The sequence below is a fragment of the Mixophyes fleayi genome, chromosome 3 (assembly GCF_038048845.1).
Source record: "Mixophyes fleayi isolate aMixFle1 chromosome 3, aMixFle1.hap1, whole genome shotgun sequence".
In the NCBI taxonomy this organism is placed as follows: domain Eukaryota; kingdom Metazoa; phylum Chordata; class Amphibia; order Anura; family Limnodynastidae; genus Mixophyes; species Mixophyes fleayi.
In genome coordinates, this window is record NC_134404.1 from 254,816,711 (window position 1) to 254,844,163 (window position 27,453).

At 40.1% G+C, this 27,453-nt stretch overlaps 1 protein-coding gene across 25 annotated transcripts in view; it reads left to right on the forward strand.

The window, feature by feature from the left end:
- Window positions 1-312: 312 nt before the first annotated feature.
- AFDN (afadin, adherens junction formation factor) overlaps window positions 313-27,453 on the forward strand; it is a 187,330-nt gene continuing 160,189 nt past the window's right edge. For all 25 annotated transcript variants that reach the window (XM_075203419.1, XM_075203430.1, XM_075203435.1 and 22 more), the window contains exon 1: window positions 313-876. In XM_075203419.1, coding sequence (XP_075059520.1) covers window positions 775-876 — 102 coding nt within the window. In that variant the 5' untranslated portion in view covers window positions 313-774. The remainder of the gene's footprint in view (window positions 877-27,453) is intronic.

Consider the following 27,453-nt stretch of genomic DNA (forward strand, 5'->3'; position numbering starts at 1 on the left):
TTACGTCTCATTGTGTAACAGTACACTACAGAATGGTGCTGAAAAACAGCAAGCACCAGACAACAATGATTACATTGCTTTCGTTTGTATTGCTTCGATATCTAATGTTCCATTTTTAAGATGGACCGTTGAGCAAAATATCACTTCCAAGTATAAATGATCCTAATGGGTTGTGAGAATCCGTGCACCCATAGACGCGCATGACAAACCACAGCAACCTCCCAGGCGAACATAGAAAGGAAAAAAGAGTGGGCGCGGCGCCCGCACAGTATGTATCGCGGGAGCGAGCACGGTTCAGTGCAAATAGGAGGAGTGAAGTTGCTTGTTCATGGACAGGAGGAGGGGAAGGAAAAGGGAGATAAGGAAGCCGAGCAGCCAGCAACTTGGAACGTTGAACCTGATCGGACTGGAATACTCGCTCCCAATGCTCTAGAAGCCCATTGTTTTTGTATTTTTACAATCGCGACATTAACAATTCTAAATCTCCTCCCCGTTTTTGGAAGAGCAGTGGGAGATGATTCCGTCTGAGCATTGCATACAATTGCTGGGATAAGCCGCAGACGAGAAGGTGGATGCTGGGAGTGAAGCTGATCACACTCAGCCGGGTGAACAGACAGGATATATTGCTGGGACGGGGTGGGAAAGCATATTGTGGTGACAAAACCTCACCATATCTACATCATTCTATTTCTTGTCACCTTGCGTGCATTTTGTGACCTCTGGATCTTTATTATTACCATTATTTGACCCTTGTTCAGGGAAGGGTGTATAGACATGTCGGGAAGCCGGGAAGAGGAGCGTCGCAAACTGGCCGACATCATTAACCACTGGAACGCCAACCGGCTAGACCTGTTCGAAATCAGCCAGCCCACCGAGGTGAGTGCCCCTCCCGAGGGAGGCTGCAGAGACTGAGCCCGGCAGTGCGCAGGCCGCACTTACATAGATGTAGGGCACTTTGACCAACTGTTCCAGACATATCCTCTTCTCCCAGGAGACAGTGGGTCACGTACAGGACTGCTGGTTAAAAGCCCACATGACTCTCTAAACCTGTTGTATGCAACCGGATGGAGTGTGACATATCGGTGTTTTGCTGCTTTACACCTGATCGTGTGTGTACTAGGGGTGTAGATATGTCTATCAGTGTGCAGTCACATTAGTATGTATCGGTAACTAATTCAATTTAAATATGATCAAGATCTTGCTTTGAAGTGAAGCTTTAGTAGTTCTCATACTTCACTCTTTCAGTATATTTGTTTTGTCTGAACAGGCACATTTAAGCTTTGTAGAAGGGCTACTATGTGTTTCCCATAGCTCACTTGTAAATTATTTTAGGTTTATAGTTGCTGTTAGCTGGTGATACGTTGGTGGGAGTTAGTAGGTCAGTAATTTTGTGCCTGGCACTAGTGGTCTCTAGCAGGTGGTGGGAGGGACTATGCACAAGATCATTTGAGAATATCCTCAGTCTAGCTAGAATCCTGCTTTTGACATTAATGTTTGAACTCGCGTAATATTAATATACGAGTAATTAATCTTTAGTCCATAAAGGTGAGCACTCGGTTTTTTTTTATAGAATGTTGTTCGATTCTTGTGAAACATTACTTTAATATACTCCACATTTGTAGCCTTGACAAAAAGTATTACATTTTTCAAAAACAGAACCTTTTTATTGCAAAACATGTTTTAATGTTTTGGTTATCAAAAGTTACTTTTGTGCCTAAAATGTTGCACTTCCATGATATAATCACACAGATATACATGACACTTTATTGATAGTTGATATTAGTATGCAATAGAAAATATACATTTAACAGCACATTTCTTCATGTTATGCAAGAATAAAATCATTAATCGAATTATGTGCAAAGTAATAGTATTGTTTATGGTAAATAACTTTGCATTACTTAACTGCAATGTACATATGTTGTATGTACTGTGGCACCATTTTATTTGAGAGAAAAGGACTTGTTAATTATTTGGGTGCCTCAGTTGAGACTGAGTAGCCACTCTATCATCAAATCCGCACGCCTATCATTTTAGAAGCTCAATTAATAGTGAGTGGTCAGTCTGTGGTGAAACAAATAACACCAGATAGCAGCAAGGGTTATGAGGCAAGGATCTTACACTGCTCTGCCAACCAATATAATTAACAAGTACAGAAGAAGAAGAATATATCTTTCGTCCAGGGCAACTAATTGTTAATGGAATATGTGTGATTTTTGTATAGGTATGCACTTGGCTTAGTAGGTAAAGTGTTTTTATTTCTCGATCAGTTTTTAAAAATGGTTGAATCACAACGGGCGTCAAGTTTCGAAGGTGTGTGTACAAATACTACATGTGCTGCATTACTTGTTTGTGAGCATTTCATTAGTCAGTACTAGAGGGTGTGAGGAGAAACCTGTTCAATAGCACTTTTTTTTTTTATGTAACATACGTTCATTTATTTGACGGGTGAAATTACAGTAATTATTCAATCAGATCATGTTTTGGTTTGATCAGAGCCTACTTTTGCATACACCTCTTCTGTTAACTTTAAGTTTATTTCTTTCACATGTGTTTTGTATACGTAGTGCACAAGTTCTCCATATACATTTTTGTTTTCTGGGCTGAAGGCTGATAATTATGTGCAGTCATGGCCAAAAGTCTTGAGATTGACACAAGTATTGGTTTTCACAAAGTTTGCTGTCTCAGTGTTTTTAGACATTTTTGTCAGATGTTGCTATGGTATATTGCAATAAAATTTACAAGCATTTCATAAGTGTCAAAAACTTTTATTGACATTTTCTCTGATGAATCCCCTTTCAGATTGTTTGGGGCATCTCCCCAGACCTTAATCCCACTGAGAATTTGTGGTCAATCCTCAAGAGGTGGGTAAACAAACAAAAGCCCATAAACTCCAAGCACTGATTAGGCAAGAATGGGCGGCCATCAGTCAGTATGTGGCCCAGAAGTTGATTGACAGCATGCCAGGGAGAATTGCAGAGGTCTTCAAAAAGAGGCCTCAACACTGCAAATATTGACTCTTTGCATAAACTTAATGTAAGTGTCAATAAAAGCTTTTGACACTTATGAAATTCTTGTAATTTTATTTCAGTATAACATCTGACAAAAAGGTCTAAAAACTTCTGGCCATGACTGTATTATTAAAAGTCCACTTGGTGACCCATAAAGGTAACAAACAGTATTTAACATATTTACTTAGTAATGTTGATTAAATAACTTGCAGATACTTTAGTGAACAAATAGAAACCAGTGGTAAAAAACTATTTAGCAGCTTTGAGTACCAATCTTAACCAAGCAAAGTAGATTTGGGAAACTACACTTACATTTTATTTCAACATGTATTTATCCATAATGAATGTTTTATAGGGTGACATAGATTGGTATTGCTGCCGTACAACAGTGGGGCCCAGTGTCTGATTCCAACTAGGCAATTAGCTGTGTGGAGTTTGTATGTTCTTCCCATGTTTGCATGGGTTTACCCCTGGTGCTCCAGTTTTCCAAAAATAAACTGTTGAGCTAATTGGCTTCTTACAAAACTGACTCTACTGTCTGCGTTTTTTTCCTAGGAAGGGTTAGGTTAGGGAATTGAGTCTGTAAACTCCAATGAGGCAGGGACTGATGCAAGTACTTGAATAGTATCTGGAATGCAAATAAACAATAATAAAATAATAGTGCAGATCTAAAATAAGACACCCCCAGCATCTAGGGCAGTGGTGGCCAACCAGTGGCTCTAAAGCAGTGTTTCTCAACTCCAGTCCTCAGGACCCCCTAGCAGTACATGTTTTCCATATCTCCTTGCTGGAGCACAGGTGTATTCATTACTGACTGACACAGTGTAGCAGGTGGTATAATTATTTCACTGGTCGCACTGTTGGTGGGTCCTGAGGACTGGAGTTGAGAAACGCTGCTCTATAGCCTCATGCGGCTCTTTGAGCTTTGAAATGTGGCTTCTGGCCAGAAGCATCAACAGAGTATAGTGTTCCAGGTGCCGGCAGGGGGCTGATTGTGAAAAGTTCTGCTGCTCAACTGATTGAGGGCAGCCACAGTGTCACAAACAATCAAATCAGGGAAGAAGGGGGAGAGTGTATAGTGTGCTCTTCCTCCTTCATCTGGGCAGGCTTCAGCAGCTAAGGGCCGACCCTTAGGTGGGAAAGGTAAGTAAGGAGCATGTGAGATCTGATGGCAAATGAAGAGCCTGATAGGCATGTAAGGAGATGTAATGGCATTTGATTAGATCTTATGGCATGTGGGGAGTTCTGTTGGGCATGTACGGGACATCTGATGGGCATGTTTGAGGAATGTGGGCATGTAAGGGGCATGTGGGAAGTTCTGATGGATATGTAGGATTATTGGATGAGCATGTCTGGGTCATGTGGTCAGATTTGGTGGCATGTGGAAAGGCTGATGTGCATGTGAGGTTCATATAGGGAGATCTGATCGTTTGTGGGGAGATCAGATTGGTATTTAAAGAGGTAGAGAGGCATGTTAAGAGGTCTGAGATATTATGGATGCAATAGCAGTGTGAGCTTCTCTGAATAGACTATAAGTAGTCCTTTGAACCCTCCTCTTCTGAAAACAGTAGCAAAGTAAGCTGTGCAGTGCAGATTTGTGCTGACTTCATGATTCTGAACACTTTAGTAATGTGTTGGATATTTTCTTTTTTGCTTTGCAGGATATTGTAAATTGTTATATTTTCAATGTATGTGTGTAAGGTATGTATGTATTTATACTGGGTATATGTATTTGTACACACACGATAAATTTGGCTCTCTGCAGTTTCTATAGATATTTTTTGGCTATTGGTCTCTGACTGACTGGTTGGCCATCCCTGATCTGGAGGAAAGTTTTGATTGTATCTCTATCATATAAAATTTGGACAACATTAACAATGTTTATTAACCAGTTTGTGTGCCACAGTGTTGGTGGACTGGGTGTGTTACAGGTATTTAGAAGTGATAACTTAAGTCTTTAATGGAAGAAAAGTTTAAATGCAGCGATTATTATGTATGAAATATATTTTCATTAAAATAAAAGGAGACGACTGACACCTTTTGTATATCACATACAGCATTATAAATGGTTTCAAAATGTATTTGTGATATATCAGTTTGGTCTATATATTTATTTAAAATGCAGTAATGTTTCCATGAGAATGCTGCAGAATCTGTTAATATTTTATGCGAAGACCTTTCCTTATTGTGCTAAATCATGGGCCCAGTTTACACTAATATATTAGGACTGTGTGATGTCCATTTCTCTCTGGTGGACACCTGCTAACATTTGGAGCCCTCGTGTGATCCCTTGCTCCTCCAAAGTGTCAGATGATGTTGTTTTTAAACATTTGCTTATAAAAACAAAAAGCACTTACAAAACAAATATATTTAATTTGTAATATTTTACCTGTATTTGGTTACTAATCAATGCTGGAGTGCAGTAGCACTTTAACACTGTTACTGTGAGCTACTAGGACTGAAGATCTTCACTAGTTTGCTTGTGAACCCTTCAAGTAGCAAATCCTGACATGACGACGGTAGTAGTAACAATAATCCACAAAACCAAACACCCACTAGTAGTAACATGCCAACAATTGCCAGTAGTAACAGAAATGCCCATTAATAAGCCACCAGTAAAACTTCCTATTAAATCATGCATAGTAAAATGCAAGCAGTAGAATTACAGTAGTAGCAGTAATCACATGCTTTCAATCGTGGTAGCAGTAGTGATAATAAGTAAGTAAATACATATAATATGACATTTTGACCGATTTTAGGTTTTGGATAACAATAAAATACTAAATGTGGATCTTGTGTGGGGTGTATTGGAGAGCTACAAACTTTAAATAGCTCTGGGATGCCCATGTGAATGGGCCTTAGGCATTTCTAGTGACAGATTGCAGCTTCCAGTTAATTTTAAATGTTTTGGTGGAGTTAATATTTTGAGAGTATTTTTATTCCTTTGCAAAGATGTATCGCCCTCTCTTTAAATGCCGTTTGTTCTCCCTAAACCTTCTTTTGTGAAGAAGCATGCTTGGTTTATAAAGTATTGTTTCTTTGTAAGTTTTGACTTGACACTTGTCACACACAGTAAAACTCCTTTAAATGATAGTGATAGGTGGCGGCTGGACAATGTATTGGGCTCTCTAAACAGCATTGTGCAGCCGCCGACTCCTTAAATTGTCACCTTAACAGCACAAATCACAGTGTGGCCCTTGAAAGTGACATAATTAAAGCCTGTCGGGAGGTAAATTCCTCTAAATTGTTTTGAAGCCTTTTTTTCTTTTCTTTTCTTTAATTTTTTTTTTTTTTTTTCAAGTTGTTGCTATGAGAGAGGTGTTGTGAATTACAGGTTCGGGCTCATCATGTCGGGGATACCGATGTCTGTCTTTTCAGCATCGATATTGTGACAGGATGGACCTCCTATGCCACCCTGTCTGTTGTGGCTGGGAACCGGCTGGGCTTACTTTGCCACCCTTCCCTTTCGTTATCCCAAATGCGCCCTCTTGCCGCAGTAGGAGGGGCTTACAATGCTACCACCACTGGACTCCTATACCGGCATCCAGAACCAGGTTTCTTCTGGGTAACTGACAATGCTAGTGTACCTGGGCTGCTACTCCTGACTCCTAACTATAGATCAGGATTGGTGTGGATGGAATTCCCCCTGGCCTATCACAATGACCAGGGCTGCATGGGTAGCAGGCAGAATGGTGGTACTGGAAACCTTGGGTCCAAACCTCAGAACAGCCGGTGAATGGATTAGATTTAGGGTCTAATCTATAGATCACAGAAATACAGCAATATTGAAGATGTTTTCAAGCAGGTCTTGAAGCAAGATGTTTATTTGCTCTCACACTGGTGGAAGGTACAAGTGTGATCAGGTCAAATGTTGAAATCAGAAGAACAAGTTTCAAATACAAGCTAGTGCCTTTTTATACATTTCAGACACAGGCTATTTTTAGCATCAGGATGTACCCCATTTACACAAACATTGATTTACATGCATTGCAAAGCTAACACAATTTGCGCTTATCTATGAAATTCACTCTGGACAAAAGGCCACACAGTAATGACCCCTTGCTGGGCCTTTGGCCAGAGCAGACATGACACTTCATCACAAAACTTAATTACCAGGAAGTGTTATCAGACTCCCTTCCACATATGCCTAATTGGAGGTTTCCATTAGCAACCATACGAATCCCAAACAATGACTCTTCCATACAAACACATCCCAATACACAAAAGACTTTGTAAACAAAGGTTCATTGTATCAGATATATACATCAGAAATAAGGCATATTCTTTAGTAAGGTTAAAACAGGAAAACGAGTTTCTACCCTGGTCTCAGAAATAACGATTTCCTATCTCATAATATATACAATATAAAAATAAGTGCATGTGCAATTATATAAATAAGCGCCCGGCACTATTTCCTTTAAATAAATTCATTCAAGAAATTATTCTCAGTGATCCAGTCACAGATATAATGTACTCAACCCAGCAAAATAACCCCCTTAAATCCTAAAGCTCAAATATCTTTTATTCTTGACTAGTTCCCAATGTACAGTTATGTTAATCCATGTTGTAAATGGTAACTTTCCACAAAAATTATGTATCATTTTTCATAATAAAATTCATTATGCTGGGTACAACAACATGCTGGAATAACGCTTGAAACTTTATTTAGTATGGCATGTGAAGCTTTGGGCATTTGTGCTGAAATTTGTAAGACTGATATCTAACGCTACGAAGTACGTGTACCCATGCACATTCATTATAGTTCACAGTTTGTAAAAGTTTCAGGAGCTTGTCTGATTTGAAGATATTTGAGATTCATTTGTGTGAATTTGTTTTAGCTTTGGCACATACATCTTATCCTGATTGTTTCCTCTATATTGTTATATCTCTCTCATGTGTCTATCATCACACCAAGTTTACGTAAATTAATCTCAGAACACAAATATTTATGTAGCAGAATTGTGTTGTATCACTGTGCAGCTGACACATGCTTACATTTTCACCTACGTTTTAATCTGCACAGGAACTGAATTCTGATTGCCACAACTCAATTAGTGCTATTTAATTACATCTTAAACATACAATAACATTATTTTTAGAGTTTGTATATGAAAGTGTCTGACTAAGCTTTCAAATAAAATCACTTTATTCTGCTTGCAGTAAGATAGGAGGATATTCCTGATATCCTTCATAACTTCAGCATAGGCTCATAGGGTGGTGGCTGACCATGTGACCCATTCCGAAAGAAAAATAGGAAATTAACACTTTGTTTTAGGCTCTGCCTACACGAAGCTATTCATTAACTAATAGCTTTCTGTGAGTGACTTCAAGTTTACAGCTGTAACTGCAGTGTTAAATCTTTTTTTCAATATACATTTACCAGCTATTTCTCAAAACTTTCAAAGCATAACACACACTGCAAAATGGCATTTCTATGTCCTAGCACTTTTTTAAAAAAAGGCAGACTAGTAGAAGGTAGTCATGAACTAATTACTCTAAAGGAGATATAGATATACTAACATGCAAAAGTCCTTGGCCAAGGAAAATAATTGTTAATAAAAGACAATGTGAAATAATGAAAATATTTATTCATAAAACTGTTTCACATGATATTGTAAGCAAACATTATCAAAATTATTTATACATTTTATAGTATAACATAAACTTTTTGATTAAATTTGGCTTTCATTAATGTGTTCTTTTGCACATATCACTGCTTCACATAATTTGGGCGTTCGAGACACCAACTTTTCTAAAGTTTCAAAAGTTACGCCTTTCCAGGCATCAGACATTTGCATACGTTTTTATTATTTGTTGGAGCCATTACACAAATTTTCAGTGGGATTCAGATCAGATGACTGAGGAGGTCTTGTCATAATTTGTAAAACTTTCTGCTTTACTTTATTTTTCAAATAATTGATACACAGTTTAGATGTGTGTTTAGGGTCATTATCTTGTTGTATGATGAAACCCTTTCCAATATTTCAAGTTCCACTTGGTATAGTGGAACTAGTGTGATGTACTAAAATACTATGGTATCATCTATGGTCCTTGGAACAAATAAAATCCATGTTCTTGATCCCTAACACTCAGTTCTTCCTATACTTGCAGGTACGACATGCCTTGAATGCTCAATTTCCCAGGGGCTTGCCTCAAGCTTTAGACTCTCCAGTTAAAAATGTGTTACGATCTGTGGGCTCCTCCAAGACAATATTGGTGTTATATGCCCTGTTGTTCCCTCAGGTGTCTCCGGGAGGGCTTAATCTACTTAGAACCACCTTGGAAACTGACTTGGGGGTTCTCTCTGATGAGGAGTTGAGTCTGGTGGGTAGTATCAGGGGTGCCACTTCATGCCTGCGATACCAGCATGTGCACTTCTATATTGTGTACAGAGTGTACTTAACTCCAGTCAGACTGCACAAGATGGAACAATGCACTACTGCGGAGTGCCTCAATTGTGGTGCTATTATAGGCACTTTTTGGCAGCTACTGTGGGCCTGGCCAGTCATTCAGTCCTTTTGGGGCAAGGTATGGGGTTGCATCTCCTTTTACTCCTGCTCTGTGCCCCAAGGTTTGTCTGTTTGGCATTGCACTAGAAGAGAGCCTTAATAAGCCTCTTTAATTATATATTTACTCTGTCCCCTCTGGCAAAGGTTATTCTTGCTAGGGGATGGAGGCACCCAATGTTCTCCACTGGACATCCCTAGTTAATGAAGTATGGAAACATGAAAGGTTTATGTATGAAAGTAAAAACACCATGCATAAGTATCATAAGGTATCCTCATTGGTATGAATCACAATTTGTTATTCACCCTCATCAAGACAATGTGGTTGGGCTGCGGAATCATTAGGGAGTTTATTAGCTTACAGCCCTGCGCAGCTCGAAAGGGATATGGTGAACTGAATAAGCTAACATTTGTGTATACATGTACAATGTGTGTAATAAGCAAAATAAATAAGGAGATGCTTTCAAATGTGATATTGGATGAAAGTTTGCATATGGGTATCCAAAGTATTTGGCCTAAACTGTTGACACTCATGCTGATACAAGCAACAAGAATAGATAGGTGGGTTAGCTAAATACAGGGATTTATTTGTATGTTTAATATTTCTTTGTTTACGGCTATCATGTGGATAGCCGGAAAAGGGAGCTGCAAGATGAAATTCAGCGAGTAATTACCGTAGAAACGGTAATAGTTTTAGAGCGCTCGTTTTTCCGGCGGCTGGAGGAACAATTGAATTGATTTGTCTGTCATGAAGGATATGGAGATGGGTATGCTATTAAATGGGTACACAATTCTAGGAAGCATTCTTTTGAATTAGTTTAATTCTTCCTCATTAGGAGAAAAGGTGTAGATCTTTCTTTGAGTGAGGAGTTTAATAAAATTAAATTTATGTCCACAGGATTTGACAGCATTTCCTAAATACTTAAGGTTGTTGGCTTTCCAGTTGAAAGGAAGCATGCTCAGAACTTGTCTGATGGTGTTATGCTGAATGCATAGAATTTATTGTAATTGGTTTTAAAATTGCTCCACTCCGAATCCTAAAGTGATCAAATTTCTTACAATATTTCATAAGAAATCTAGGGGGAAAGGTATTCTACAGCAGCAGATGATCAGTAAAAAAAACTGCAGTTTCATGTGGCCTGATCATAGATTCACACCATTAACACACAAATTGTTTCTAAACCCTACAGCATGATGTTCAATTGCAAAGATATAAAAAATTGGTGTCAGCAGACAACCTTACCTAGTACAAGTGTTCTCCCCAGAAAATTGTGATAGTTGGGTGGCATTAAGAAGTCGTGTAATACTTTGCAATAATAATGAAAAATATTGGTGGTTATTGGGTCTCCTGCTCATGCCACCCTCTGCAGGTACAGAGGTACAGAAAAGAAACTAAGGAGCCCATAGAAAACGTTGTTTTTTTTTTTCCCGCCCAAGAATGATTTTTATTGTAAACTTTTGCATTTAGGAGTACAGAAAGCAAAAGAAAGGGAAAGGTGAGGTAATGCTATACAGGAAATGGGGGGGTACATTTGCATACATATATCACAGTGCAACCTCATAATCTGATATACTGTTAAATGTGATAATGGGTCTAGAGCGGCGGTTCCCAAACTGTGCGCCGCGGCTCCCAGGGGTGCCGCGACGCTGTCACTGGGGTGCCGCGGGCAAAGCATTGAAAAAAAGAAAAAGCAGAGAAACTTACCAATCCTCCGGGCGCCGGGACCCAGAAGACTCCTCTCTCCCGCAGCTGTCACTGAATATCGACGTCAGTAACAAGCTGCTGCGGGAGAGAGGAGGCTGCTGGGTCCCGGCGCCCGGCGGATTGGTAAGTTTCTCTGCTTTTTCTTTTTTTTCTATGGCTGGCGCGCGGCAGAGGAGAGAGAGAGGGTGACAGCTGGGGCAGAGAGGGTGACAGCTGGAGCAGAGAGGGTGACAGCTGGGGCACAACGGGGCAGAGGAGTGTAACAGGGGCACAACGGAGCGTGAGAGGGCAGAGGAGGGGGGGACATCGTGAGAGAGGGCAGAGGAGGGGGGGACATCGTGAGAGAGGGCAGAGGACGGGGGGACATCGTGAGAGAGGGCAGAGGAGGGGGGGACATCGTGAGAGGGCAGAGGAGGGGGGACATCGTGAGAGAGGGCAGAGGAGGGGGGACATCGTGAGAGAGGGCAGAGGAGGGGGGACATCGTGAGAGAGGGCAGAGGAGGGGGGACATCGTGAGAGAGGGCAGAGGAGGGGGGACATCGTGAGAGAGGGCAGAGGAGGGGGGATATCGTGAGAGAGGGCAGAGGAGGGGGACAGCGTGACAGAGGGCAGAGGAGGGGGACAGCGTGACAGAGGGCAGAGGGGGCAGTTTGAGAGGGGGCAGTGTGTCTGGATGCAGAGGAGGCAGTGTGTCTGGATGCAGAGGGGACAGAGTGCCTGAGGGCAGTGTGTCTGGATGCAGAGGGGGCAGTGTGTCTGGATGCAGAGGAGGCAGTGTGTCTGGATGCAGAGGGGACAGAGTGCCTGAGGGCAGAGTGTCTGGATGCAGAGGGGGCATTTTTGCATACAACTAAATAAGTATTTCTGTCCTTACCTAAATACTTATTACAATTTTTTGACCCAACTACTTCTAAAACAGGACTGCTCAATAATTATTTTGGAGGGGTGCCTTGAAAAAATTTGGAGACTCTCTAAGGGTGCCGCGAACTGCAAAAGTTTGGGAACCACTGGTCTAGAGCTTTCTGAAGTACATAAACATAACTGTACAGAAAGAGGTATTCTAACTTGGAGGAGTTCCTTGTGAGGGTTGGGAACTGGTGTACATAGAAAACTTTTTCAGCATGCAGTTTCCGGTGCTCCACTAAGAGGAAGTGGGGAATATGAGAGGTGGTCTTTGTTGGTGCCTGGCCTCTATGCTATCTAATTGATCTGGTATTTGCTGGGTGTCAATCTGCACGTCTTTCTGTTCAGTTTGAGAGGAGCATTGCCATTCTAAAAGCCCTGCACAAAGAAGTAGTGCTCACCAGGAGGAGGACATTGCTGCTGATTTTGTTTTCTTGGATAGCCAACTTTTATCTTTCAATGATTCCCATACTATTCAGTCAAGGTATAATCGTTGTTGAATATAATCGCTGAAGCCGAATGTGCAATTATTTCTCTGCTCTTGCATTCCCTGAACATGCCTGACATCGTTCAATTTACAAGAACACAACCCAATGCTACTTATTTCAGCTTCCACCCTTATCTGCTTCTCATCACACTTAATTTCTGTTATTTTAAAGAAACTAGCCGGCTGACTTGTCTATACAGCTCTTATAGCACATGATCCACTCTGAACAAAACTGTGCTTTTAACTTTGATTTTGCACATTCTAAGAATGAGCTATAGTGAATAGGACCATTTTCATGTTTGCGCACTGAAGAGATACCTTAGCAATATGTAAAGGATACTGACATGTACATGTATCCTTGTTTAACTTATTGAATGCCACATATGTTAGCCTGGAAAAAAAACCAAAACAAAAACGCATAAGAGCTTGTTCAAACGTGCTTGAGATGTTACATATCTCGGAGTTTACAACTTTTGAAATACTGCAGTTCTCACGATCACTCTTCACATGTGCAACAGGGTATTCAGTGGGTCAGAGTAAAATGCTGGAAAATAACATTTTCATTGATATCGATAGTTGCAGTTTTTTCTCAAATCTCATTCCTGAAAGTGGCGTGAGAATATTTTCAGAAAACATTAATCTAAATAAGCAAAAGAAGTAAGCAACCTGGCATTCAAACTCCACCTTGCTGCCTGCTACCATCACTTATTGCACTGTTACCTCAAACACTTTCTTTGCTTAATTGTGACTAGCACAATGCTGCATCTGAACACGCCTCAAATTAGGCCATACTCACCCCCAATGAGATGCCTTGTATCCTTTCCACACTAGGCCAAGCTATTGTATTCTGAGAGGATTAGCCCAGCTCACAGAAAGATAGCAGAGCTCTTGAAAAAGATAAAGGCATTATGTGGAAAAGTCCGTGGTGTATCAATCTCCTGAATGGCACAAGCAGCCTATCTGGCACCATCATAGAATCTAGAACCAAAAGATTCTTAGAAATTTAACGTTTACATAAGGCAAATTGAAGGTAGTTTCAATTTTAACAAAACAATGCAATATCTGTTTCTGATAACTGATTTATTTATTCCACCTCCCTGTATTTTTACTATTTAGGCAGTAATAGATTTAATAGATATAGTTTTGCTATAGCTCTGTACAGGATATGTCCATATTTTTGGCCTTTCTTGCTTTTTTTTTTTTTTTTTCTTTTGTCATCTCCGGTCTAGTACTGTACCCCTATACCTTAACAATTGTCCATACTCCCCAAACTATTATGAGCGCTCTATTGTACTAAAAAATATTGACAGGTGAGTTTTGAGAGAGAAATTAAGAGAACACGATCACTGACCACTGTAGTGAATGGTGAGTTCTGCAAGCTGAACTAGTATAATAATCAATACAGTAATATAACCAATATATTGATATGCTCATCTCTTTTAATATCTGCATTAGATAAATACACACATTTTAATTGTAGTGTGATGATGACAGCCAGAGACCATTATTTCAATTTGGCTCAAAACAAACTATGAATTATGAATGTACAGCTGACATTTCTAACCACCATAAATACATGGCAGCTACGAGTGTAATACAAATCCAACCTCAGGTCAGGGTTATATAGGTGAATAAGCACATTTGGTAATTTTTGCTGTCCATAGTGACAGGTTTACACCTAGAGAATTGCCAAGGCTTGCAATCGAAGATAAGTGATTAAATCTACCAGAGTTCTTCCCACAACTATACTCCAACCTCTTAATTTTAAATGATCTAAATATCATCAAGCATTTCTAGGAATTGCATTTTCTTGTCAAGGAGTAGATGGTAGATTTGAAAAGTCTTCATTTAATAAAGTAACAAGATCAGATACCCTAAAGGTGAAAGATGCCATAAAAAGTATTCAGTGCACTCTGTCACGGAAAGCTCCATAGTTATAGAAAGCTCCATATCCCTTTAGAAAGTGGAGTATTTTCTTAAACTATATTCTCCTCAAATACTCGGTATTGGAGAAACGATGAGACTCCCCACTCGGCACTACAGCATGACATAATGATTACAGGTGAGAAAATAGGAAATAAAAGCCTAGAATGAGAAGAACATAAGCTGGCAGGAGACCACAAAAAATCCTGCTAGTCCTAACTTCAACTTTGCAATCTTTCTTTCGTTGCTAGAAATGCAACTCCTCACTAAAGAATATTCTTATTCTTCATCCTTTTTTACCAAGCTTATTTCATTCACTTGTAGGTTTTCCAGTTAGACCTTTAAAATCATTACTCTGAAAAGACTTAAGCCATCTATCATATCTCTATATCTCACACATGATTTTAATGCTCTTTTTATTTTGAATGCACCTTGCTCTGCGTAAAGTGTGAATTCTAAAGATTGAGCTTCTGTACTCCTAAATGACCTCCTAAATTTTCAGTAATTAAAATAAATAAAAAAATGACTACTTAATGTTATCCAATAAACAGTAAAAGTAAATATGTGAAAACCATTTGAAGGCCCCAACACAAGTATGAGTAAATAAGCGTTTACTAAAGAAATGGACTGAATAGAAATACTTGCACTACATTATCTGCAATCAAAGCTCTATACCACCACTGTTTTACATGGCAAAGGCTAATCATTCTGGGGGAGGAAAGAAGGGTGGGCAATCCTATTTTAAGGTCTCCAGCAGAGGTGGTACTAGTGAGCTGTGGGGCCCCGGTGCAGTCCATGGTTCCTGACCCTCTGCAGTGCAGTGGACTCTATTATCTCTATGGGCGGTGGTGCACCGCACCTGCCGCAGCAATGGTATTTCTGCCACTGGTCTCCAGAGATCCTATTTAAGAATACAGAACTCTAACCACTGCAATTCCTTAAAAGGCGTTAAAAGAAGGAGCGGCTACCAAAGTGGATTTTGACTTGATACTCATTGACTGCTCCAAAAATATGGGTATGTTGGGTACTTAAAGGTATACTGTGATAATTGAATTCAAGAAATAAACATCCCAATTTATACAGTTCCTATACTACCATCTGCCTAAGGTGACTCTTCCTTCAAATGTTAAATACCATCTCCGTGTTAAAGGCAATTCAATACTTTCTTAATTTACTTTATCAGTGTCACAAAGACAAAAGCCAATAAATATTTCATACCTACAATTATATAGTTTCACAGGATTTTCAGCATGTAAGATATTTTCAAGCAGGTCTTTTTGAAGCAAGTGATGTTTATTTGCAGTCACACTGATTGGAGGTACCAGTGCTAAGGTCAGATGAAATCGGAAGAACAACATTTAATACAAAAACAGTGCTGTTTTTATACACATTTGAACACAGCCTCCCTGGATAAGCCAGCCCCCTTGAGGTTGGAGTTATTTTTAGAATCAGGATGCAATTTGTTTATCCAAACATGGATTTACATGCAATTCAAAGCTAACAATATTTACAGTTATCTGTGATATCCTATAACTTGCTTTGATTTCCTGCATCACATGCTGTTTACAATGTTCAGAAAGGTTTGAACACTCTGACAAAAGGCCACACAGTAACAACCCCATTTGACACGTCATCAAAAAACTTAGTTAGCATTTCCTGCTGTCAAACTCCCTCCCCACATATGCTTAATTGGAGATTGTGCACTTATTTTTTGATATTGTGTATATTGTGAGATACGAAATCGTTATTTCTGAGACCAGGGGAAGAAATTTGTCTCTTGTTTAACCATGCTATAGGATATGCCTATTTCTGATGTATATATCTGATACAATGAGCCTGTGTTTACCAGCCTTTGGTGTATTGTAATGTGGGAAAGTAGCTTGTTTTGGGGTTTTTTTGTTCTGTGGGAATGGATATTCGGCGGCTGTCTGAAGTATTCATGTCAGTCAGACCTTTTGCTTTGCTAGTGGGTCTCCTGCTTCTGAAATAAGATCCATGAAATCACAGCAAGGGTTTTAAAAATTTCATAGCTAAGTATAAATATTAGTGGCTTTGCAATGCACGTAAATCTATGTTTGTGTAAATAGAGTACATCCTGATTCTGAAAATAGACGATGTCTGAACTGTATAAAAGATGAGCTGTGTGAGCATATAAGTGTTCTTCTGATTTTTCATCTGACCTGATCACACTGGTATATTCCACCAGTGTGTGTGTGTGAGCAAATAAACCATCTTGCTTCAAAGACCTGCTTGGAAACATCTTCAATATTGCGGTATTCCTGTGATCTACAGATTGGACCCAAGCGTTTCCAGTACCACCGCTCTGCCTGCTACCCAGCAGCCCTGGTCAATGTGATAGGCCAGGGGGGATCCATTCACAGCATCCCGGATCTATAGTAAGAGGTCCGTAGTTACGAGCCCAGGTACACCAGCAGCGAGACACGCTAGCAGCGTCAGTGACCCAGAAGGAACGTGGTTCTGAGTGCCATTTGTGCCTGCACCTCGTATTGAAATACAATTCTACAATGAATTATTTCCACATGATGCAGCCCCAGATAAGTTATTTATCAGTGATCCAGTCACAGTCAGGAAGGTAGACAACAATGGGCCAGGGAAGCTTGCAGTTCGAATTAACATAAATGGTGATGATGTCACTGTTTATGTTGCACAGATAACACTGAGAGGTCTTCATTGGTCCATGGTTCAGGTCAGCAAGTTTTGACATTGACGTGCCCTACGCCATTCTTCGCTCTGGTACGCATACATAAGTGGACTATTGTGGATTACACAATTGAGCGCCCACTCTTATCTACTTATCTGGACTATATGTGTAATACTATACTAACCAGATATCCAGATATTAAGTAGAGCGCCCATTATGTCTAGTGTGTGCTAAGTTTAAAAAAAAAATAAAAAAAAATATATATATATCTATTTTTTTTTTTGCTGATTACCAATACAAAAGCAAACTAATTACTCATTGTATTAATGTGTAGGAACCTGAAGTGCACAGGACTTAAATATGTTCTGCTTATTAATGATAGTTTTAAGAGCCACAATGGGCAATGCTTGTAGACACATTCTTGACATTCTTTGCATGCTCAGCTGATTAGGAATGCTTGGGCCTTTTATTTGCTTCTAACACTGTTTTGCTCTAGTGGTTTTTCAGTTTTCTGAAATTGGCAACAAAAGCAATTCAATATTTAACAAATTTATGTTTTTGTGTTTTGGTCTATAACGTTAACAATGTAATAAATATATACAAGTGACTTGTTAAAACGGGTATAAGTCCTGCAAAATGTTGTTGATTTCCTATCTCAAAATATACAAAATATTAAAAATAAGTGCATTGGCAATTTATATAAATAAGCGCCCTGCGCTATTTCCTTTTAAATAAACTTATGGTATGAATTTATTTATGTGATCCAGTCGCATTGTTTTTTTTGTTTATAAAACTTTTTTGTATAAGAAGGGCGGGGAGTGGAGGAAAGTATTTATGTAAAATATGTGGACATGTTAATTTTCAACTTTTTTAAAGTATAATGAACGGACTTATGGATCCCCTGTCTATTGTGCAGGAACTAACAGTAGTGCAATCGGGGCCGGATTAACCATAGGGCTAACTGGGCTACAGCCCAGGGGCCTATGGCATCCAGGGGGCCCTTGAAAGTGCTCAGCAGCAGTATTGATCGGTCGGGGGTGCCCCCGGCGCGATCAGTGCTGCTGAGCACTTTTACTGCGGTCCTTCTCTGGCATGCTGTAGTCTCCTTACTGAGGAGATCTCGTGAGTCTTACTCTCACGAGATCTCCTCAGTAAAGAGTGTACAGCGCACCGGAGAAGGAGGTAAGTGCCGGGTTGGGGGCGTGCGGGCAGCTCGGATCACGGGGCGGGCCTCAAGGGGGAATGGAGGCCCCCTTAGCCCAGGGGCCTTCATTCCCTTAATCCGGCCCTGAGTGCAATAAAGGCAGTATCTAAGCACTAACCAGGTTATCATATCGGGAAAACCTCATAATGCTGATTCCCCTGTTACAGTGATAATCAACCCAGGCTGACTAATAGTGAAACATGTAGTTTATTTATACATTTAAAATTTGATGGTATCCGTATAAATAAAAATTATATACACATATGGGTTTGAGTTGGTAATGGACTAGTGCTATAATTTTATCACCTGGTGTTGTCAAATAAAGCCCAGGTTGCTCTGGTACTGGCTGAATGAGCATTGCACCACTCACCTGTACCATTGCTCTGCACTTTGGGGCATATTCAATTGTCTTGGATTTACGCGGCGTTCAAACTACTACCGAACGGTAGTAGTTAGCTGGATTTCAGCTCGCAGCTCAGGGAGCTGCGAGCTGAAATCCAGCGAGAAATTTACTGTAATAATGGTTTTTCACTGTTCTAATGGTAATCATGCTCGGAGCGCGAGATTTTCTGCGTTTCCGCCAATTGAATATGCCCCTTTGAATGCTCATCTGTTATCACTTGATGGGTAATAGTTGCTTAATTAACACTTTTGTAGGTGCAAAATTCATGCCCCCCTAGAGTTCCATTATATTTTTAACACTTCTGATGACGATTTTTCAGAACACTGTCGGAGCGTGGTTCAAATATTCTGCATAAATACAAGTGGGCAAACACAAGTGATGGTCACATAAGGGAACTACACCAATCTCGGATGGAGCAAATGCATATTGTACAAAGGTGGATGTATGATACCAGCCGAGAGCAGATAAACAGCTTGGGTGAGGCATACAGCAGTATATAGGTGTATGCAATAGCTAAGGGGTGGTATGATGAGACCAAACCTGGAATCACTGTCTGCCAGCTAGACCGATGAATCGTTTCTATAGATATTTATAGGAGTTTAAATCATTATACATATATTAAGATTATTTTTGTTCTATAAACAGGAAAATGTTTAATTCACTAACGTTCCTAGATTATTATGTTTTCTGTAACTTGTCTCCTTTATGCTAGAGGGGGAGTGTAGGGTGTGGAAGGATCAGCAAGTCTAAATATCTGCAGATGTTAAGCACTGAAAGAGTTCTAAGATTTTTTGACTTTGGGTGGACTAGAAGCCTCACCTTCTACAAAAATGCCTTTTTGTAAACTCTGAAAAGGTTTGTTATGGTTTTTAACAAACCAGTTGAAAGAGTTGTATTTCAAATGTTGCTAATTAATTTAACATTGGTACAAATGGGCAAATCTTTGTGTGTAGTGAATATATTGTGCGCAGTGAAAATTCTATCCTCGCATAAATTACTATTATGATATTACTATTATATACATGTGTGTTTGCTGTTGTGATAAGTGATTGATTGTGCCTGTAGTAAATGAATACACCACAAATGGGTTATATAACTGGTAAATTGCAGAGAGCTTATCTGCAATGGAGTGAACTCCTTGTTTACACTGCCTTGTGTTGTACAGGCATAGCTGAAAAGTAAAACGGTGGAGCAATACATGATTAGGTAAATAAAAAGAATATATATATATATATATATATATATATATATATATATATATATATATATATATATATATATATATATATATATATATATATATATATAATCTCTACCATATTATGCCGCATTATACGGAGAATCATTCACACCGGTCCCTGCTCTATTGGAGAAAATTCTAATCTGGCCGTAAATTCCTCTCCCCTTCCCAACCTCTTTCCATCTAGCTCCCTACTGCAGTGGAGCTTACAGTATAATTTTCCTAACACACACACACACACACACACACGCCAGTTTCACAGGAGGCCAATTTACCGACAGTGTGATTTTAGAAATGGACGGTGTCCTTTTACAGTTTGGGAGTGCTCCTAGTTATTGAAATTGACAAACCCTGTGTTCTATTTTCAGAGGCCTCACCCAGTGGACCTCCTCCCCCACCCACCATCTTGGTCACTCCTTCGACCTTGTCTAATCTCATAACTGCGATCTCTCTGATTTCTCCAACTCTCCCTTCCCACTCTCTGACCACCATCTCCTCTCTTTTACTCTGTCCTCCTCCCCTGCTCCTCCCCCACCAAAAGCTACCCTCACCAGACGCAACCTTGAAGCGATCGACCCCATCTCTTTCTCCTCTTCTCTTGATTCTCTCCTTTCTCCCCTTCCCTCCCCTCCCTGGCCTGCCCAGACCAGACATCCTCTCTCTACAACCACTCACTCACTACTGCCCTGGATGCTGTCGCCCCTGCATCTCCCATCGCCGACGCCGTCTCATTCCCCAACCTTGGCACTCCAAACTCACCGCTTCCTCCAAAAGTGCTCTCGCACTGCGGAACGCCTCTGGAGGAAATCTCGCTCCCTGGCTGACTTCCTTCACTTTAAATTTATTCTCTTCTCATTCTGCTCTGCCCTCTCCCGGACAACTCACACCTCGCCCCTCTCCAATCTGGTTACCGCCACCTCCACTCCACTGAAACTGCCCTGGCCAAAGTCACCAATGACCTCCTATCAGCCAAATCCAGGAGTCACTTCTCCATACTCATCCTCCTCGACCTCTCCGCGGCCTTTGACACTGTGGACCCAGTCTCTCCTTCTGCAAACTCTTCTATCTCGGCCTCTCTGGTTCCGTCCGCCTGGTTCTGCTTTTACCTCGCCAACCGCTCCTTCTCTGTCTCCACGTCTGGCTCTTCCTCCACCCCCTCCCCTCTCCCGGTAGGAGTCCCCCAGGGCTCTGTCCTCGGCCCCTACTCTTTTCGCTCTACACTTCCTCCCTCGGTGCGCTCATCTCCTCCATTGGTCTTCATTATCACCTTTCATGCTGACGACATTCAACTCTTTCTCTTCTCCTGATCTCTCTTCCACCCTCCTCTCTCGTGTATCTGACTGCCTCTCTGCCATCTCCTCCTGGATATCCTTGCGCTTTCTCAAAATTAACATCTCTAAAACTGAATTAATTGTCTTTCCGCTCCCAAGACTCCCCTCCCATCACAACCTCTCAATCGTTGTTAACAATACAACCATCTCCTCTGTCACCAAACTCCGTTGCCTGGGTGTCACCCTTGACTCTCTCTTTTGCCCCCATGTCCAATCCCTTGCCTAAGCCTGTCACTTCCAACTGCACAACATCGCCCACATCCGACCCTTCCTCTCACAGGATGCCACCAAAATTATCTTCCACACATCTCCCGCAATGACGTTGCAACCTTCTCCTCACTGGCCTCCCCCTCTCCATCTCTCCCCCCCTCCGCTCTGTACTCAATGCGGCTGCTAGACTCCTTTTTCTCACGTCGCTCCTTCTCTGCCTCCTCTTTCTGCCATGTCTTACACTGGTTCCCCTTCCCCTACAGGATCCTTTTCAAACTCCTCACCACCACTTACAAAGCTCTCTCCCAGTCTACTGCCCCCCTATATCTCTTACCTCCTCACCATTCACACTCCTGCCCACTCCCTGTGCTCGGCCAATGAGAGTCGCCTCTCCTCCACTCTGATTACCTCTTCCCACTCCAGAATCCAAGACTTCTCCCGAGCTGCCCTCCTGCACTGGAATGACCTCCCTCGCTCCATCCGTCTCTCTCCCAATCTGTGCTCCTTCAAACGGCACTCAAAACTCACCTGTTCCTCAAATCCTACCATCCATCCACTTAACCCCTCCTCTACTCTGCTCGGTCTCCCCTCTCTCCCCTGGTCCCTCTTTTCTCTCCCCCCTTGCTTCACTGGCTCCCTTTCGTGCCTGTTTTTGTTCACCCTCCCTTAGGATGTAAGCTCGTATGAGCAGGGCCCCTCTCCCCTCTTGACTCCATACTTGTTCTTCAGCTCCGTCTTAACTCCATATGTCTGCCCGGAGTTTCTGAAGCATTGGTACTTTGTGTTTATTGTTCTGTACTGTTTCACCCTGTATGGTCTACTATTTGTACTATGTACGGCGCTGTGGAAACCTTGTGGCGCCTAACAAATTGATGATGATGATGATGATTCTACATTAGTTTTTTTTTGTTTTGTTTTTTGTGTGTGTGCGTGAGGCTGTTTTGTAGCAGCTACATGTGAATACTTTCTGTTACAGGGAAATGCTCACTGGCATTTTTACATAGGTTTAAAGCTAGTAGAAAAATGCATTAAATTGGCTTTAGGGGGCATATTTAATTAGCTGCGATAAGTAAAATTCAGAAAAAAATGGTTTCAAAATGTGTTAAGGTCAAAGGCTTTTCTAAGTGCAGTTTGCAGCTGGTTCCTATTTTTAGCAATCTTCACCCTCAGGTAGCCAACTAGTGGGCACGTAATTTTACAAAAAAAATAATTTGAAGTTCTTTTACTATATTGAGGTCCCTTTTAAGATTTGATGACCATCTGTTGCACTTATTGCTGTGTTTGATGTCGAGCCACTATGTGTATGTATGTATCCATCCATTATTTACCCCTAAAACTTGAGCTTTTAATACCAGCCATCAGAGATAAGTGCATAACACTTACTGACATAGGTCACTTCATGCTGAGTGTCCAGACTACACAAACACATATATGGCTTCTGCACCAGGCTGCATAGAAAAGTATAAGTATTTTATTGAGATAAAGTATTCTATCTAATTGCTTGTGGTGCTCTTTCTAAACCAATACACATGGGAGCCCTCCTCTGTAATTTGATTGTAATGTGTTACCCAGCTTCACCTATAAAAAGAAAAAAAAACAATACTGGGCTTTGACTTCAAAGCTCCAGATAGTTACAAGGTTTCATTTTTTCCTGTCTTGTGACTTGGATTAGCTCCCCACCCTCTTCCACTGCTGTTCAAAATAGAGCTATTCACATTGGTCACACTCTGCTTTGTACAGGGTATTCGGAAAGTCACTGTGCACTTAACATAAAGCAGTGAAAACAGTGAAGTTGCCCATGGCAACCAATCAGCTGCTCCGTATAATTTTATAATATGCAAATTAGAAATGTTACCTCAATGCTCCACTTCAATTCTCCACTGTTTTCACTGCTTAATGAAAAGTGCACAGTCACTTTCCGAACACCCTGTATAATTTGTTCTACCTTTGTTATTTAATGGTGCAGTTTAAAATACATAAGTAAATAATTACATGGACAAGCTTTGTTTGTGCCTCATGTATGATCTATTTAGAAAACATTGAAGCAGAACATGTGGTCTATACTTTTATGAATAACTGTTTGGGCCAGATATACTGAGAATTGTGTTTTGCAGCAGTTTTGAACCGTCGCATATTGCTTAGTTTAGTGCTCCAAACCGCTGGTTTTACTTTAGGGAAGTTTGAGGCTGGAATATTAAACTACTATTGTGTGACTGTTTCCAAATTCCTAAATCTCAGGTGGTTTAGTGAAAATATCGATAAAAAAATATTTTTAGACCTGTTTTTGATAGGCTAGGTGGCTCAAACAGCATGCTGTTTATCTAACTTGTGTTCAGGGCACAAGGAGGTCCACTTGCCTTTTTGAATTATGAGGGCAGTTATTGTGTATTAAGGTGACAAATGTATTTTTTTTTATTATGCTAAGGGGTCAAAATTAATGTATTTATATTATGGAATCTATCTTAAAGTGCTCTTAAAACAGTGTTTTATTATTCAAAATTGAAACAATTATTTTTATTAGCCAAACACTGTGTCTGTCTCTAACGCCTCTCTTCCATTCCATTTCTTTACAGGGGAATAGTAAGACTCTCCTTGATCTCACACATTTCTTCATAAGAAGTGTTGGAGACACTGGTCATTTTAGCTTTTTTTTTTTTTTTAATACACTTTTTCAGTTTTCTGTAATTGTAGCCACTTTTTTAAACGGTAGTGAGGCTTAAAGTGCATTTTTTAAGCACGAATACTACAAAATGAATTTGCATTATGTTTAGGAAAAATGAAGGATGTATAACTTTTTTCACATCCCGCAAAGCACCACATTTAATTAAAAGCATGCATAAATATGTAAGCAATGACTAACTTGGGCAGCACTGTGGCTTAGTGGTTAGCACTTCTGCCTCATAGCACTTGGGTCATCTGTTCGATTTCCAACCATGGCCTTATCTGTGTGTAGATTATATTTTCTCTCCGTGTTTGAGTGGGTTTCCTCCCATACTCCATAAACATACTAGTAGGTTAATTGGCTGCTATTAAATTGACCTTGGTCTCCCTTGGGGTGCCTATGTGTATATTAGGGAATTTAGACTATAAGCTCCAATAGGGACTGATGTGAGTTCTCTGTACAGCGCTGCAGAATTACTGGCGCTATATAAATAGTTTTGATGAAGAAAACTGTGTTTATATAATAAATATATATATATATATATATATATATATATATATATATATATATATATATATATATATATATATATATATATATATGTTTAAAAGTGGTAGTATTCTCTTTCAAACTGTTTGCTAATATCTACTACAAAACTTAGTGAAGCGGAGGCATACGTTTTCCCAAGCAATAGTTGTAGTTTTTTTTTTTGGTGAGGATGTCATTCTTCCTGCACCATCTGTCATGCCAATTTATTTAACTGTCTGCATGTAGGCTAAACAACAAACACTTGGCTGAAGACATTCCCTTTATTCACACAAATCAATAGGACACTGTGCAGCGTTTGTTCAGTTGTGCTTGGCAGGCTTGTCTAACATCTTGAACTGCAGCTTTTCTGTGGACTGCAGGCTATTAATGAATCCACCTATTTCCCTCACTGATGCCATAGAGTGTGCTGGTGATCCTGCATTTGACAGTAGCATACGTTTTACTAACGTAGACTATCTATGTGGAGTTTGTATGTTCTATATGTGCTTGTGTGGGTGTCCTCTGAGTCCTATATTTTCCTACCCAAAGTCCAAACTCATACTGGTAAATTTAATGGATTCTGATGACATGGATGTGTGTGTGCTAGGGAAGTTAGAGTTTAAGCTCCAATGGGGTAAGGTCTGATGTGAATGACTACATATCCTCTGCACAGCACTGCTTAATATAATTGCTGCAGTTTAAACAAATAATAAAGTAAAATGCCACTAGAATGTGGATGCCGCAGTGCTCCAGTGTAGTTTTAGTATTTCAAGCTGTTATGAATGTATTTACAGTGATTTTTGGGGAAAACACATCTTGACAGTTGCTGATTTGCCTAAAAAAGTGAGGTTGAAGAAAGTCCATAAAGTTAACCTAGTGTCACACTGGCAATCTTTTTCTGTAGCATTAAGCGCTATGGAATTACTTTGGACACTCATATGGCACACCATGCTATTTCCTCTATTAGTGTCAGTTGCTGCTTATGACATTTTGGCTGGGCAAATAAATCTATCAATAATATCTGACAATTACCTAGCCCACAGTGTATTCACTGTTTTGCCATTAAACAGTAAGCCTTTTTTCTTGCATGTCAAACCTCCGACAATCTAAATATATCCTAAAAGTGAGCTCTGGATGTTCCTTTTTTTTGTAAAACCACAAATGAAAAATAGCAAGTTTAACATAAGCTTCAGACTCTTTACAAATTGTTTTGATCTACAGAAGGGGTTAGTGAACTTTATTACCTTTGTCCATTACACCTTTTACCCCAAAATATATTTAGATACACCGACTTTATCCCCTTGATTTGAAAGGAAGGAAATCCTATATTAATTATTGGAATGCCATACTTTTGTTCCCCCGTCTTTTACTTCCCTCACCCCATGTGCCTCCATAGTTTTGTCCCACCCCCCCTCTCTATGTGCCTCTGTTATTTTACTTTTTCTTTTGAGTTTTTCTCCTCTTCTTCTTCTCTGTTCTTCTTGTCTTGTTTTCTTCTGCCACTGCTCCTCTCTGATCCTCACTAAAAAATGACGTCGGGCCGCCTGACATTCAGTGGGAGAGAGGAGGAGAGGATACTGCTGGGAGCTGCCGTGCGGTTATGTGATTGGAAAAAAATAACATGCCCACCGGCGGTGTCTCTCGGCAGCATTACCCCTAGAAAATTAATTTTTACCCCATTTGGGGTAATTTATCCCGGTTCCCTGACCACTGATCTACAGAAAGGAAAAAAACAGCTAATCAAACCTTCTGAAAAGGAAAGTGGAGGTGTTGTACATAGCAACCAATCAGATGTTGGCTATCATTTTCTACAATGTACTGGTTAAGGCTAGCGAGAATCTGATTGGCTGCTATGGGCAACACCTATACTCTTAATTTTGGAAGTTTTGCTAAATCAACCCTCAGTGATGTAGTTTGACCCAGGCAATAAATTAGATTATTATGAAGTTTGATTATCAGCAGTTAGTATATTTTAGTAGTTCTAGCCACATATATCATTTTTTTGAGGCTAGGGCTGCAGTGGTTAAAATGCCCTGTGATCATGATGCATGAACTACAGTGCACTATTACATGCTATTTGCTTTTCAAACTGTAACTGTTTAATGCTGGCTAAACCTGCTGCTGACTGTCACATTCTTTTCCAACAGTCAAACAGTAATATATCGTGCATCAGTAGTTCTGAATGTTTTGATGCACTGCATATTGATTTGTAACTTTTTTTTTATTATTTATTTTTAACTCTATAGACTAACAAATATAACTTTTTAACCACTAAAATTGTGGATTGCTCTTTATATAATAAATATAAAGTAAATATTTTACTGACCTGTGCATTGAAGCAAACATCTCCCTTTCTTTTTTGGCTTGCTCATAATTCTTTGTAACTTCTACGTCATTTTATTTCATTGTTCTCTTTTGCTGTTTGCTGTGACATTTAATATGGGTCACTGTAAAATGCTCTGCAGAACAATCAACTTTGCAGCTAGCATCATTTTATATGTATGTTGGCATTTATCAGCAGGAGTTGGAGCTCGTATATTGCTGTCTGTCTTAATTGTGGTATATACCTTATATGCTATACTCCGAATCTTCTTTGGTAACAGTTACTTCTCCAGGCTTCAAGGGAAAACTGCTTTTATGGACTAAATTGGACTAGAGTGTGTGTCCGTGTGGTAGGC